This window comes from Vespa crabro, chromosome 5 (assembly GCF_910589235.1).
Source record: "Vespa crabro chromosome 5, iyVesCrab1.2, whole genome shotgun sequence".
Taxonomy (NCBI): Eukaryota; Metazoa; Arthropoda; class Insecta; order Hymenoptera; family Vespidae; genus Vespa; species Vespa crabro.
The window spans coordinates 5,874,876-5,891,072 of NC_060959.1; the positions used below are offsets into that span (position 1 = coordinate 5,874,876).

Here is a 16,197-nt window from a genome sequence, read left to right on the forward strand (position 1 = left end):
AAAATTCCAATAATTCTGGTATGCTTTGTATTAATTGAGAGCTGTGAATGTTACGCATTTACGTGTAGATTATTAGATGATCGATGGTTGCTCGTCGAGTTTAGTTCGTGAACTTTTATCTTAAATTGGTTGAATACAGCCTTCTATACTAGTACGTATAAAGGTTGTATTCGAAAGAGATCGTCAACAGTTTTCCTTTCAATTTACGCATTATAACCTTACAATAAGAAGTAATCGATGATGAAGCTCCTTTGTGTTCTTCTTTTTGCATCAACCTGCCTTGGTGTAGAAAAGTCTAGTAAATATCAATGTAAGTTAATTTTTTATTTACAAAATTTACTGATTCTCTTTCTCTCTTTTTCTTTTTTACTCTCTCTCTCTCTCTCTTTCTTTCTCTCTCTCTCTCTTTCTTTCTCTCTCTCTCTCTCTCTCTCTTTTTTCTCTCTCTCTCTTTCTCTCTTTTTATTTTTCTTTCTTTCTCTTTCTCTTAATTTCTCTTATCGACTTATCTATTTCAAGTTACCTTTTTATCAATATATAGCTTTTTTCACATTATCTTTAATGTAAATATTTTTAACATAAATATTTTTTCTTTTCATTGTGCGTTTGGAAAATATCCTTTATTTTGATGACTGACGATGCTTACAATAATGTTTGACAATAAATCATATGAACCTAAATTAAGAAAAGAATGATATTATTTACTTCCTAATAAACAAGAGAAAATAAATTGTTTGACGTAGTTTACTTAACGCAGACAGTTATTGTATTGGTTGGTTATTTTTAGGTTATACGCATTAATTTAACACTGCTTTACGTTCTATTTTTCAATTTACACATTGCATATAAACAAATATAATTATAATGTGTTTTATATTCAAGAAAATAAAATGTAATGATAATATAATAGTAACATAACTTTTAATATATTTGTATATTTATTAAGAATATAGATTTCATCAATTTCTAACAAGATTGTTATGAAATAACCTAATGCTAAGATCTAATGAACTATTTTCCTTGAAAGACAATTTAAAAAATACAATCATGATAATCTGGACCTCAAGATGTTCTTTGAACTATCATTTTTATATTAAATAAAATTGTTATCAGAAACATTTTTATCCAATTGAACGTGACTTTAATGAGATTTAATTAAAACATATTTATACATTATAACTTAGTATGAAGAATATTAGTCATATTTGTATACTATATTCAATGCTACTCTTATTAAAATCATAATAATATTTTCATATAATTTAGAAAATTGTATCAAGTTTTATTATTTGTATTATTTCTATCTCATAATCTTTCTTTAAGAGATAAAAGAAACACTCAATTTTATCATTTATCTATAAAACGTGACTTTGACTTATTGTAACACAACATAGAAATAATATTATATAGAATATGCACACATGAATAATAATAAATTTAAATATAATTTCATCTATTCAATTAATGTTGTCAGTATATTGAATTTTCATTTTACTTTTAATTCTATGTATTTTATATATATATGTTTTAATTTTTTATTAATTTCTTTTTCTTCTAATTATTTGTTAATAAATGTAATAACATTTACAATATAATAAAATACAATAAATACATATTTTTTAAATTATATGATTAAATTAAATAACTATATATATGTAAGCAATTATTTATGATTAATTAAAGATTAATTAATAATGACAATATCTATACTCGTAATATTTTTAAACTACCAATATGATAGATCATCTTGTTTGCACAATGCCAGCACTCCAGTATGATAAGAAGTGCGTGATGATGAACATGCGTTGATTAATCTATGTTTCAAAGTCCATTTCTGTTTGTAATTATCTTCATTGTCCTCTAGTGCAACTTTATACATTTGGAAATACAAAACTATTGCATAATTACTGACATGCACATACTATTTAAATTCTTATTATTAGGCTTTTGATTTATTCTCAATTTTGTATAGTATTATGACAATATAAAATTTAATTTGCATAAATTAAAACAAGTGATACCAATATGATAAATACTAACTTATAAAAACTAATAAAATATTATTAATATTGCTGAATTTACTTTACATTGTTTTCATATTATGATTGTATTATTAAATATATGTACTATTATCATTTTTTTTATTTTATAACTTTTCTCCATTTATGCAACTTTAAAAATAATAAATACAATAAAAATAAAAATAAGCTTGCTTTAATAAATTTTATTTATTTTATTAATTATTATTTATTATAATATATTTCATATTATATTTGAAAGATAAAAGAAATAAAACATGTCATTTAAACTGTGCAATGGAAAGCTGATTTTATCAGAGTTGGAGACTGGTTATCATAAATATAGGTTTTCTTTTTACTGACATGAGATATGCACATATATAATCTTATCTGCAGGAAATTAACTTTAATATATTTTTAATTTTTTTATATTATCAAAATTTATTTGTTAAGTTTTTGAATTTTTTGAAACATTCAAAGCAATATAAATTTTTATAAATATTTCATTTCAGGTACAATAGAACCTGAAAATAAAGTACTATTCAAAAATATGGAGGATTCATGTAAAGAAAAATTGGCATCCCAAATCAAAGTAGAGGTTCAAGCTTCTTTAATGTATCTTGGAATGGTATCTGATTTTTTCTAAATGGAGATCATAAAATATATTTTTTTATTACTGTTAAGCTAATAGATATAACAAAATTGTGGATAATTTTCAGGGTGCACATTTTGCACGTGATATTATAAATCGTCCTGGATTTAGTAAATTTTTCTTTGAAAGTGCAAATGAAGAAAGAGAACATGCAATAAAACTTATAGAATATTTGTTGATGCGTGGTCAACTTGTAACTAATATTAATAAAATTTTACAATTCCCATTGCTAACAAAAGTATGTTATATAAATTTATTAAAATAGTTAAATTGAATAGTTTGTAATTTCATAACTTGTATAGTAATGAATATTTATTTTTAGAATCAAACACGACAAGAATGGAATACTGGAATTAATTCACTTAAATATGCTCTTAAATTAGAATCTAGTGTTACTGAAAAGATTAAAGCCATCATTAAAAGTTGTGAGACTAATAGTCAGGATTATCATGTAAGTATAATTTCTAATAAGTATTTGAATATATAAAAAAGTCATATATATAAGTAGAATCACTGTCAATTATATTGATTATACTACTTAATTATTGTATTATTATAGTTGGTTGACTATCTCTCTGGAGAATTCTTGGAAGAACAATACAAAGGAGAACGTGATCTTGCTGGAAAAATCTCCACATTAGGTAAAATGATTAAAGAAGAGAATTATTTGGGAGAGTTCTTATTTGATAAAAAACTCTTGAATGGTGAAGTTTAATTTTCATTCTATATATGATATAATTTTAATGTAATGCACATATACAATAAATATAATAAATGTGGCCATATTTAGAATAATATGATGTCATTCAACATGTTTATACTAGATTTATAATTTTGTTACTATCATTATATCTCAGTAAGCTTTTTCATATAAAATATATTTCTAAATATGGCCTTCAATACTTAGAAATTCTTAAAATAACGTTTACAGTGTTTGTTATTCTATGATAAATATATTATTCCTAATGATCAAATAAATATTATTTTGAGATTGATATTAATGTCTCTTTGCGATTCCTTCCAATATAATAAATTTAATATAAGTTACATAAGATAAATAGTATATTAATCTATAAAAAGTGTTCTTAATGATATTAGTTATTCTTCAGTTATTTTTTGTTGACACAATAACACAATATATATGACCTTATAGTCGTAAATACACGATAAGAAAGTCTCTTTGTTAAACAACTTGATTCAATTTAAATACAAGATTTACTCGTAATTAGATCATAATATTAAATTATCATTGATATACGATCAAAAAAGACTAATGCTAATAGTTACATCCAAACTATTATGATTCATCGTTATAAATTCCTAAGTTAAACGACTTTCTATATCATTTGGTTACAAAAATAAATACATTTGTATAGAACATACATACGCAACAACAGTAACGTTTATTGAAACATCTTCAAATCGCAATACAATTATGAGTTTTACGATATAATAACGACTATGGATTATTAAATAAATAAACTCGTTCTAGGACTGAATAGAAATTCAAGTGTTATTCAATATCAAAAAGTATTCGAATTTTTTTATGTCTGACTGTATATAAAATGATTTTCTTATTAATAACCGTAATATTACTTAAAAACTATCATGATCTATATATACAAATATATACATCTTATATACATTATATACACACATTAATATTTCTTAATATAAAATTTTTGGCTGGAGTCAATTCGAAAAATCCCGCTTTTATAGAAAATAACCAGCCATTGGCAATATTGGTTATATTTAATACAGAAAGCGGGAAATTTTGAATATGTAGAATAGTAATATACATCAATTAGTTGAGTTAAGTAAAAATACTTCTGTGGTCATTATAAATTGTTTGGAACTGAATTGTTTTGTTCTTTGATATTTTAGCAAATTCATTTATGTTCTTTTAATTTATCGTATAATATTTAACCAATGAAATTTGTTATTTAATTATTATAATGAATACGACAGAAATTTTGTGAATGTAAAATGAAACTATAATAAATTATAAACATCCATTTTCAAAAAGCTTGGATAAATTGAAACAATTTAAATTATATTGAAAAATTCCAGACATGCATTGATACAATTAAAATGTTAGAATCGCAAAGTTCCATTGTAACATTAAACATCACACTAAACTAAAAGACGCTAGTTCTAATGTTCGCCGCGGAGTGTCGACACATTAAAGTCGAATGGAAGACACTTGGTACATGGGTCATAACCTATAAAAGGCATGCGTTATATATTTGTACATACGGCTTCTTTCTGTTGTTAACTGCTTAAACTTCTTATTTGTGAATCGGTATTTCATTTTTATATGTCAATTAATTTATTTTTTATAGTAACGTCTTTTTTATATACTATATTAATTACGAGTTTCTAACGTGTACTAAGTTTTTCATCAGGTTATTTTGATCTGCGGTAATAACTTATTGTTAATTGCAACAATGATCTAAGTGTCATAATTGATAATTAAAGACATTACAATTTTGTTTATTTATAATAGTTATTCGATATTTTTATTTTAATTCGAAATTTATATTATATTTTATATATCTCTACCAAATATATTATATATATGTTTAATTTTAACTATTAATATTAAAATTCTTTTTTATTATGAAATTAGTATTTTTTGCAAATTATAATTGAAAATATCATATTTAGAATCAGATTCAAATATCATATTTAGAAGTATCTCAACTAGGATGTGATAATCACAAAATAAAAATTATATTCCAAAATGAACGTTGTTAATAGATATCTAGTTTGTGGAAATTTTTTACTATATCAAACATTATTTTTTTTATGTAGATTTAAAAAATGGCAAATGCAGAATCTTTCGCAGAAGTAACGGATGTTGTACAAATTTTACGACAATGGGAAGAAGAACATACATCACCTACATATGATCCAATTCCAACGCTTCAAAGGTTAGCTGAGATCATAGAGCTTGAAACAGAAAATTACCTAAAAATGGATCCAGATCCTTTCGATGAAAGACATCCATCACGTACTGATCCAGAATGTAATTTCGGACATATTCTTAAAGTTCTTTTTAGAAAAGACAATTTTATGACAAAGGTAAATATAAAAAGAAATTTGCAATATATATAAATATGAGTGATCTAATTTGAAAAATATTATCTAGTTATTAATCAAACATTTTTAAAAATTATTCTTTAATAACTTTTTCAATACAATATTAATGAATTATGTTTTGTTTCTAATATAGTTGATAAATGATTATCTAAGAGACACATATTGGTCACGGGCTGGCATCACAGGCAGAGATGTTAGAAAACTAAATATTGCTGCTTGTCGTTTAATGTTAGATATACTCCCAGGGTTAGAAACTTCAGCAGTATTTCAACCAGATATGGAAGGTCTTATACATAGATTATTTTCTTGGGCAGAAAAAAGTATAGAACCTTTGCAAAGTTATGCAACTGGTCTTCTAGCTGCTGCAATGGAGGTACAAGATATTGCTACTGGATTTAGAGAACAAAATGGTAAAATGGTTCCATTAATGTTACAACGACTACATAAGTTGCAAGAAAAAGCACAAAAAGATAGACAACTAGCATCTAATGCACGTCCATTTGCACATTTTGCCCAAGATGCAAGTGATACATGTGATTCTGAGAATAAAGGGGTTCCTGGAAAACGAAAAGTTCGTGAAAAAAAAGAAAATGGAATTCTAAAAAATTCATCACAAGACATACACTTTTCTGATGAAGAAGTTGGTGATCAACAGTCAAATGAAATGCCACCTGTTAAAAAATTGAAAAATGATTCTGATTGTGAAACAATTTCACCTACAAAAAATAATGATAATTCGTATCCAGAAATTATGTCTCCCCCACAAACTATTCCTAAAATTACTAATAATTCTGTTAATTTACAAATTACACCAACAAACAAACAAAGTGGTCAACAAAGTACACGTTCAACAAATATAAAATCAGCTAAACCTGCTTCACAAAAGTCTCCAAATCTATCTCAGACAAATAATACACCTTCTATGTTATTAGAAGGTAATTCTAATTCATCTTGGGCAGAAATGGAATCTTATGTTATTGGTAATATTCAAATGCATCCACCAACTTTAGCTACACGTCAAATGCTTATTTTAAGATATCTTACACCAATGGGAGAATATCAGGAATTTTTAGGTCATGTTTTTGAACAGAATGCACTTGATTTAATATTGAAATATATAAATGTCCGTGAAACAAAAGATAGCCGACTTGCTTTCGAAGCATTGAAATATTTGGCATCATTATTATGTCATAAAAAATTTTCAATTGAATTTTTAAATGTTGGAGGATTGCAAAAATTATTAGATGTTCCAAGACCAAGTGTTGCTGCAACAGGCGTATCAATATGTCTTTATTATTTAGCATACTGTGAAGATGCAATGGAAAGAGTCTGTTTACTACCAAAACACATAATTTCTGACCTGGTCACATATGCTCTTTGGCTGTTAGAAAGAAGTCATGATTCAGGACGCTGTCATGCAACAATGTTCTTTGGTTTTTCTTTTCCATTCAAAGTTATTCTAGAAGAATTTGATGCACAAGATGGTCTGAGAAAATTATTTAATGTGGTAAGTATTTATTACATCATTGTATTCTATAATCATAGTATAAATGATTTCTACACTAAAACGAAATTTGTAATATAGATATCAACTTTACCTATTTTGAATATTGAAGAAGAACCAGCTTTAAATGATGATGAAGAATGTGCATCACGTCAAATTGTAAGGCATGTAGCTGTTGCATTAAAGCGATATATGGAAGCACATTTACATTTAAAAGCTGAACAATTGCAAAGAGTGGAAAATGTAAGAGCAGAACGAGATACTTGGCAGCCATCTTTACCTCCCTATAAGGTTATATATTTATTAAATTACTAATGTTATAATAAAAAATTGAATGTGTGTATGTGTATGTATACTCAACTTTATATATAAAAGTTTACGAATATTATATATAAAGTTTACAAATATTAATATTGTTATGGAACTATTTCTTCAAAGATTAATTATTTCAGGCTTGTAAACTGACTAGTGAAGAAGTGCAAGCAAAAGTGGAAATCTTGCAGGAATTAATGTCAATAAGAGCTGTGTGGCCACCAGTAGAAGAACTCCATCGTTTAGGAGGCATTACACTTTTATTACAGATCATTGCATTTGCTCGAGAATGGAACTACAGTGGACGGTAAGTGTTGATATTTCTATAATTAAAATATTTTCTAATAATTAATGAATTATTTTTTCTTTAGAGTTCATTCAACATCAAGTGCAGAAACAGTTCGGTCTTGTTTGGATGTTATTGCAATTTGTTCAGTAGTTCCTAAAGTAATGCTATTACTTTGTGAAAGAGTTGATATGCCAGATATGTCAATGACTATGGCAATTAATCTTCTTCTAGCTGCTGCAGAATGTGAGATAATTGCAGATGCAGATGTACAAAGAGCAGCACTTAGAGCTGTTGTTAATTGTGTCTGTGCACCTATAAATAGGGTATAAATATCTAAATAAATTGACAATATTCGTGAAAAAGTTTACACATTTGATTTATGCTAGTGGTATATTTTTAATTTTTAATATATTATATGTATCGTTTTAAGGTGGGTGGAAATGTAGCCAGGTATTCTGTGACTGGTTCGGCCAAAAAAAAGACTAACATTCATAATAGTGAAGAACTTATACAAAAAATTTGGGAAAGTGTAAGATCAAATAATGGTATAATGGTAAGTTCATAATCAACAAATTTATTTTCAAATATAAATAATTTTTACGTTTCGTATATTATTGCGTATATCATGTAAATATATTAATCTTATATATTTTTTAAATTAGGTTTTACTTCAATTAATGATGGTGAAAACACCAATCACAGATGCTGATAGTATACGAGCACTGGCTTGTCGAGCACTTGCTGGTCTAGCAAGAAGTGAAAAAGTTAGACAAATTATTAGTAAATTACCAATGTTTACAGACGGTCAAATACAAGCACTTATGAAAGATCCTATCTTACAAGAAAAGAGGCAAGAACATGTCATGTTTCAAAAATATGCACTTGAATTGATGGAAAGAGTATCAGGCAAAGCAAAGCCAACAGGTGCTGAATATGAAATCTCTTTAGTCAGCTTACATAGAGTAAGTAAAATTTTTATATAAAAGTGTACTAAATATAAAAAAAATCATTTTATATAAGAAATAAAATTACTTTCTGATTTTGTTTATATTATAGGCAAATGTTGTTGCTCAAACAAGAATTCAATACAATGAACAACAACTCAATCAATTAATATATCAACATCTTGTATCAAAAGGTTTAAGTGATACTGCTTCAACATTATACAGAGAAGCTAATCTAGATTCACCAGCTGTTATGAAACCATTAACAAATTATCAACCATTTACTTATAGAAGTCCTGCAAATGTAGGGGTAAGTAAAAATTTTGAAAAGATTAGTTATTCTTTATAATTCTTTATAATATAATGATATTTATAGTATAGAATAATATACGAAAGTCTTTTTTTGATTAGCTGATTTTTTAGTGATATTTATTTTATAATCATTTATTATATTTATAGATGAGAAATGGATTTTCTCCTGGTGCTCCTGTTAATTTATATAATACAAGCAGATGTAATCAAAGAGAAATTAACTGTAGAAATACTACTCCCTCATCTTCTACTCGTTTTATTTCTCATTCTGCTTCCTGTACCAGTTCATCATCTAGTAATAGTGGAATTCGAGTAAAATTAGCTGATACTCTTAATCAAAATACCACTAATAATTTGAATCAACCAATTAAGTTACAAATTAATCAGAAGTAAGAGTTAATATACTTCTTATTTTAAAAATGTTGAAATTTAAATGATGTAATGTGTAAAATAATGATTATAATTTCATAGGAAATCAGTACAAAACGACAGACCACCATTTCTACCAGTAAACAGTCAATCCTCATTACAATTGCAATCAAGTAGTTGTAGGTCATTACAAAAACAAATTTCTAGAGATCCTGGGGGTGGAGGAATTACTGGAGTTGCTACTTCCAATTTATCTACTATTACTCTTGATTCAATTATAACAGAATACTTAACTAATCAACATGCTCTCTGTAAAAATCCTATGGTTACGTGTCCTCAATTTAATCTTTTTGAGTAAGTTTGCAAGATTATAGAAGCAACCAAATTTATTAAAAAAGATATTTTTTCGTAAATAATTATATATTTTAGGCCTCATAAGTGCCCAGATCCATGTACAAAGAATTCCACACCTACAAATGTAACTGTAAGACTAACAAGAAGAGCATTAGGAATGGATGGTAGACGATTAGATAGAAGGTATATATATAGTCGTTTCTGTCCTGTGAAAACCTTTCGTCCAACTGATATTGATGGGACGTTTACTTGTTGTATTTTTACGGTAAGTAAGAAACTTATATTGTGTTTATAGATTTATATAGATAAATAATTTTTATTTTGTATTACAGCCTTGTCAACAATATCTCATGTTAGGCACATATAATGGAGATGTGAAAATGTTCAATGCTCATACAGGAGTAGAGGAAGCGACATATCAGTGCTATGAATCGTATGTATATCATATGGAATGCAATCAACGAGGTAATCTATTATTAACATCAACTGCTTGGAGAAGTCCTATGTCAGCTCTTTGGAGTATTGGAGCATTCTTTGACATGAAATTGTCTTTAGAAAATGAAGATTATGTAGAATTTGGAAAGATGCAAGATAGAATAATTGGTACACAAGGAGAAAGTGCTACTGTGAGTAATCTCTTTAATAACAGATTATATCATTAATTAATATATTTTTTATTATAAATTATTGAATATACTTATATTACTTTTTATTGCAGATATACGATATAGCAACTGGTAAACTTCTAATGACATTAACACCTTCTATTTCCAATCAATATACAAAAAATCGGGCAACATTTAGTATGAACGATGAATTGGTCTTAAGCGATGGAATATTATGGGATGTCAATTCTGGTAAAGAAATACATAAATTTGATAAACTTAATCAAACCTTAAATGGAGTATTTCACCCCAATGGTACAGAAGTAGTATCAAATACAGAAGTATGGGATTTACGTACATTTCATCTTCTTAAAACTGTCCCTACACTTGATCAAATGGAAGTTATCTTTTCACCTGTTAATAATATTATATATGCAGTATCATTAGATCAAGAAAGTGAAGATGAATCACATTATGTAACATCATTCAAAACATTAGATGCATTAGATTATAGCAACATTGGTATGTAATTTTTATTAAAGAAAAAGTATTAGAAATTTCTTTAAATATAATAAAATATTGATTTTATAAACTTGTAGCAACGTGTGATGTAAAAAGAGGAGTTTATGATTTAGCATGCAATAAGTTCGATACACAAATTGCTATAGTTGAAAATTTGGGAGAATTTGATAGTATACAAGAATCCTGTGTCAGATTATATGATGTTGGAAGGCGAAGGGACGATGAAGATGAGGCTGAAGAAGATGATGATGATGATGATCTTGATGCTAGTGATGATGATGGATCAAATTCTGCATCTGATGATAACAATGCAGATGGTAAATTTTTGCTTAACCATTATTATATTTTATTAAAAAAAAAATGTTCACATATACTTTTATGAATTATGGTGTTATAGTCTTTATTAGAATAGGTAGTATATAACTTCATAACTATTTTAAAAGGAAAAATATTATTTTGTTAAAATAGATGGTGATAATGCTGATGCAGCAGCTGAAGAAAATGGAGAAGATAATGAACAGAATGATAGAGAAGATAATGAAGATGATGAGGATGAGGATGAAGATGGTGCAAATGGTGATGACTCGGCAGATGATAGTCCAGATTATGAGCTCAGTCTTGATATCAATGATCTCTCAGATGATATTTCATTATCAGACATGGATGATTTTGAAATTTTATTTTCATGAACATTATTATCAACGATCTGTTCATTCCGGATCAGAAGATTTTTCGATGCATTCTTACATGAAATGAAAGTAAAAATATACTATGATTGCTCTATAACTCTATACCAATGAGTTATAATTGATGTAGTCATACTTAATTGAAGTATGATATATAGATCTCTTAAGAATCTATACAATGAGATGAGGAAATGAACTGTAACTGTTAACACGAATTTTTTATTGTGCGATAATTACACGGACTTGTGTTCAAGCTTGAAAGAAATTATTATTTTCGTTCTATCGCTTTTGGTTCGCCAGTAAGAAAATCGGTTGACAGAAAAAAATAGAGAGAAACTTAAAACAAAGAATAGTCAAGGATATGTGAAATGAATAATTTTATAAAAACGGCATTTCCATTTTATTAACGCCATTATTGTAAGTCGTTAATCATTAAAATGTTCATACTGAAAGTTAATAAGATCCATATTACCACTGTATAAAGTATCAAAAAAAAAAAAAAATATATGTTAAAGTTATGGAATTTACAAGAAATATAAGTTTAACGAACTTTGGATGCACGTATTATTTAATCTGATAATTTTATCTGACATTTCTTATATCTTCAGGGATTTAAAATATAAACTTATAATATATATTTTTTAGCCACTGAAGATTGCAGATAATTCATTCCTTTCTGTACAGTACCATTAAATTTTAGAATCTTCTGTTACCAAAGTACCAATATTGTTTATGTAAAGATTACGCTTCGTCCGTAAGTAAATTGATTTCTTAACTTAACTGAATTAATAAGACACTTTTTAAAACATTGTGTACGTTCCTAAAACCTATTTTCGGAATTGGATTTAAAAAATTAATAAATCTTGAATGGTTTTTTTTTTCGTATGTGCCGATAAGTGCATTACTTTTAGATTATAATGCATAGGTTTATATAAATATTTGAATGAATGATGAAATATTTGAACGAAGATCACGTATTAAACCATGCAAATTCTTACAGAGATCCGATACATAAATATTAGAAAAGCATTATATTTTTGCAAATATGTATATGTTCGAAAATTCTTACAAGTAAATATTTAAATACTTAATTGTTCTAGCAATAATCAAAAAACTTAATTATGGAACTATAATAGATTAAATATCCCACTATGTTTTTTATTTTTTCTCCTTTTTGAATTTCTTCGTATTTTAAAATCTCGTGTCAATAATAAAAAAAAATTTTCAATGAATGAAAATCAGATATTCTTATTTCTATAAATAAGGAATAATATATATATATATATATATATATATATATATATATATATATATATATATATAAATTATACCTTGTAAAAAGTCAGTTTAAATTTGTCATTCATATAAATAATTATCTAATTTGTATAGATTACGAGTATGTAATAAAATGAATTGCAATTTGCCAGTGTAAGGTTAATCCATTTCTGATTGCTGTAAAACCCACGTTTCTTTAATTTTTAATTGAAACGTGATTCTCTTCTTTTATTTATCGCTATTTATTTATTAAGTGATAATTTACTTAATTTTATTTATTATTTATTAATTAATTAGTTAATCATGAAAATTTTGATATAAATATAAAACTGAAGGATTATGGTCAATTTTTTAATATAATAAAAAAGAACCTTGAATTTATTTTCGCGCCTAAATGAAGTTTGCTACTTATGGTCGCTACAATAGAAATATCGATAATATATTTTCTGAGTGTACAATTTGGTAATATGTGGTGATATTAAATATGTAAATAAAATAAATAAAACAAAATATTACAACTGCAAAGATAAACACAATTTTATAAAGATTAAACAAAATTGTAATCATATAATGTTTTTTTCATTATTGCATATACAATTTTAAAAACAAAGAATAATATTAAGTAATTAACTTATATGCATATTTCAAATGCAACGTTTCATAGATACTATTTATATTGCTTTAAATTATAATGTTTAATAAAATCGTAATCTTAGAATAAATAACCTAATATTTCATGTATTATGACATTTTTGCTTTACTTTCTACAATGTATAAAACATGGTTTTCGCCAGAAACCAACATACGTGAGTATATGGTTTCATTGCTGTTTGGTTAAAATCTCCGCTGAAACTGAAAAGAACATTTTTAATGTTATTAGAAAATTTATTATTATTAAATATATAGAATGTAAAATAAAAAAATATTTATTGAAATTGTAATGAACAAATTATCATTTCATTAAGTTTGAAATAATTGTTGATTATATCTGTTTGCAGCAAGATAGCAAATTCAAATATTTATGTACAAATAAGAGCAAAAGAATAAGGATTAGAATGGAAAATGAAGCACTACCACCATCACGAGATAATCCTATCATCACGAAACTGGATGGTCCTATATTTCATTCTATTTTCACACCAGAATTAAATATTTTGTCAGACTTATTTAAAAAATACAATTATACATTAAGAATCACAGGAGGTGCTATACGTGATATTCTTATGGATGTGAAACCAATAGATCTTGATTTTGCTACTACTGCAACCCCAGAACAAATGAAAGATTTATTTACAAAGGAACAAATAAGAATGATAAATACAAAAGGTGAAAAACATGGTACTATTACTGCAAGGATTAATGATAAAGAAAACTTTGAAATTACTACTTTGAGAATTGATCTTGTGACTGATGGGCGACGTGCTGAAGTCCAATTTATCACTGATTGGAAATTAGATGCTAATAGACGAGATCTTACTATTAATTCAATGTTTCTTGACCTTGAGGGTAACGTGTATGATTATTTTTATGGATACGATGATCTAAAGAAAAGAAGAATCGTGTTTGTGGGCGATCCTACAAATCGTATACGAGAAGATTACCTCAGAATTTTAAGGTATGAAATAGTTTTTTTTAATATTAAATTTGTAATATTGTACATTAAATTTAACATTTATTACAATTTATAGATATTTTCGATTCTATGGTAGGATTACAAACAACCCTGTAGAGTTTGATGAAAATACTATAAAGGCAATAAAAGAAAATATTTCAGGATTACAATTTATTTCTGGTGAACGAATATGGTCTGAATGGAAAAAAATTTTGGATGGTAGATATGGTGGAGAATTAATGTTAAAAATGATAGAATGTGGTGCTGCATCATATATAGGACTTCCAAAAGAACCAGATGTAGAAAACTTTAAAAATGTTTACTATCGTGCATTGAATAATTCAGTTAAACTACATGCCATAACTTTAATTACTTCATTGTTGAAAGATGAAGAAGAAGTAATGATTTTGCACAAAAGATTAAAGTTGTCTGTTTATGAAAGAAACTTAGCATTATTCTTGATTCAACATAGAGAAGCAAAACCTTGTGAAAAACCATTAAGGCCATATCAGCTTCTAATAATAAATTCAAAACTTAAAATATCAGATACAAAAGAATTCGTTTGTGAAGTGTTAAAATATAGAGGAATGATAGAATTCTGTAATGAAATTAATAAGTGGATAGTTCCAAAGTTTCCAATAAACGGTCATATGATAAAATCATATGTACCGCATCCAAGAATGGTAGGACCAGTTCTATATAATTTAAAAGAAATATGGTTTGATAAAGATTTTAAAATTAGCTTCGAAGAACTTATAAAACATATAGAACCAATAATACATGAATTAAACGAAAATAAAAAATAAATATAAGAAACTATATCCTGTTTTTCATTATTTTAACTTTATATATATTTCAATAAATCATGGTGAAATTAAATTATTATTACGTATCTTTAAGACTGTTCATCACTTTTGGTTATATAATGATTTATGCTAACAATGAATATAGGCAATTCTTGGTCGATTTTGATGAACAAAATTTCATTTTAAAGATAAAGGTTTAAACGAGGACACGGTTTTTTTGAATTTTTGAAAGTTGTTTTTTTTTTTTTTTTAAATAAAAAATAAAGCTTTTCTTACTACTATTATTCTTACGTATATTTAAGTTACATTTCTACATGATTTCTTAGCAATATTTAAATTAAAAACTAATAATTTTTTGACAATATATGAATTAATATTTTTTTTTTTATAGTAAATTTCGATGAAAGTTATTGCTCCATCCTGTGTGTATATAATATATATATTTTTTCCAGCGAAAGACAGAAAGAGATAGATACTGTTCTCTTTCCGATAAAAAGTGTCAAAATTATTAATATTAAAAAATTCTCTTCGTAATAAATGGAATTAAGCTGGTTTTTTCCTTGCTTTTGTCAGATGTATTACTATTTTTACTACATAAAAAAATTTCTATCACACAATAACTCGGTTGTTATTGTTTACGCGTAAGAAGGATATAATCTAACAAGCTTATAACCTATTCAATAGATACAGAATGGTAATAGTATTTCCCTATTGCACTTGTAGTTCATATCTTGTCCATACATATCGCCGGAATAACATACGTTACGCTCGAAAGATGATGAACAGTCTTGAACAAATGTTTAAGAAGCGAAAAGTTTTGTGGCTTATCAACAGA

General features: G+C 26.2%; 3 protein-coding genes across 7 annotated transcripts; all 3 read left to right on the top strand.

Annotated features, from left to right (window-relative positions):
• Positions 1-26: 26 nt before the first annotated feature.
• LOC124424039 (ferritin subunit) lies at positions 27-3,665 on the top strand. The gene is made up of 5 exons (XM_046962514.1): positions 27-310; positions 2,531-2,646; positions 2,738-2,908; positions 2,993-3,121; positions 3,230-3,665. Exons 1-5 carry the CDS (start codon positions 238-240, stop codon positions 3,383-3,385), a joined length of 645 nt encoding a protein of 214 aa, XP_046818470.1. The 5' UTR covers positions 27-237; the 3' UTR covers positions 3,386-3,665.
• Positions 3,666-4,819: 1,154 nt separating this feature from the next.
• LOC124424036 (protein mahjong) lies at positions 4,820-12,225 on the top strand. Of its 3 annotated transcripts, none has more exons than XM_046962504.1 (16): positions 4,820-4,901; positions 5,485-5,754; positions 5,906-7,279; positions 7,358-7,567; positions 7,729-7,895; positions 7,960-8,200; positions 8,308-8,430; positions 8,540-8,839; positions 8,934-9,131; positions 9,281-9,522; positions 9,605-9,856; positions 9,932-10,121; positions 10,189-10,482; positions 10,575-10,983; positions 11,061-11,300; positions 11,452-12,225. In XM_046962504.1, the coding sequence occupies exons 2-16, from the start codon at positions 5,494-5,496 to the stop codon at positions 11,670-11,672; spliced, it is 4,722 nt and encodes a 1,573-aa protein (XP_046818460.1). In that variant the 5' UTR covers positions 4,820-4,901; positions 5,485-5,493; the 3' UTR covers positions 11,673-12,225. The 3 variants fall into 3 exon arrangements, with proteins under 3 accessions (XP_046818460.1, XP_046818458.1, XP_046818459.1); XM_046962502.1 differs by having other exon boundaries at positions 4,835-4,972; XM_046962503.1 differs by lacking the exon at positions 4,820-4,901 and adding an exon at positions 4,908-5,091.
• A 1,135-nt stretch (positions 12,226-13,360) lies between these two features.
• On the top strand, positions 13,361-15,375 carry LOC124424502 (CCA tRNA nucleotidyltransferase 1, mitochondrial). 3 transcript variants are annotated; one of them, XM_046963654.1, is made up of 3 exons: positions 13,361-13,503; positions 13,943-14,559; positions 14,633-15,375. In XM_046963654.1, exons 2-3 carry the CDS (start codon positions 14,000-14,002, stop codon positions 15,360-15,362), a joined length of 1,290 nt encoding a protein of 429 aa, XP_046819610.1. In that variant the 5' UTR covers positions 13,361-13,503; positions 13,943-13,999; the 3' UTR covers positions 15,363-15,375. The 3 variants fall into 3 exon arrangements, with proteins under 3 accessions (XP_046819610.1, XP_046819611.1, XP_046819609.1); XM_046963655.1 differs by having other exon boundaries at positions 13,379-13,430; XM_046963653.1 differs by lacking the exon at positions 13,361-13,503 and adding an exon at positions 13,511-13,750.
• Positions 15,376-16,197: the final 822 nt, after the last annotated feature.

Coding starts and splice junctions, on each gene's coding strand:
- LOC124424039 (XM_046962514.1), top strand. CDS start 238: ATGATGAAGCTCCTTTGTGTTCTTCTTTTTGCATCAACCTGCCTTGGT. Junction 311..2,530: donor AAAGTCTAGTAAATATCAAT/GTAAGTTAATTT, acceptor ATTTCATTTCAG/GTACAATAGAACCTGAAAAT. Junction 2,647..2,737: donor CTTTAATGTATCTTGGAATG/GTATCTGATTTT, acceptor GATAATTTTCAG/GGTGCACATTTTGCACGTGA.
- LOC124424036 (XM_046962504.1), top strand. CDS start 5,494: ATGGCAAATGCAGAATCTTTCGCAGAAGTAACGGATGTTGTACAAATT. Junction 9,132..9,280: donor GAAGTCCTGCAAATGTAGGG/GTAAGTAAAAAT, acceptor TTATATTTATAG/ATGAGAAATGGATTTTCTCC. Junction 10,122..10,188: donor TTACTTGTTGTATTTTTACG/GTAAGTAAGAAA, acceptor TTTGTATTACAG/CCTTGTCAACAATATCTCAT.
- LOC124424502 (XM_046963653.1), top strand. CDS start 13,688: ATGACATTTTTGCTTTACTTTCTACAATGTATAAAACATGGTTTTCGC. Junction 13,751..13,942: donor TTCGCCAGAAACCAACATAC/GTGAGTATATGG, acceptor ATCTGTTTGCAG/CAAGATAGCAAATTCAAATA. Junction 14,560..14,632: donor GATTACCTCAGAATTTTAAG/GTATGAAATAGT, acceptor TACAATTTATAG/ATATTTTCGATTCTATGGTA.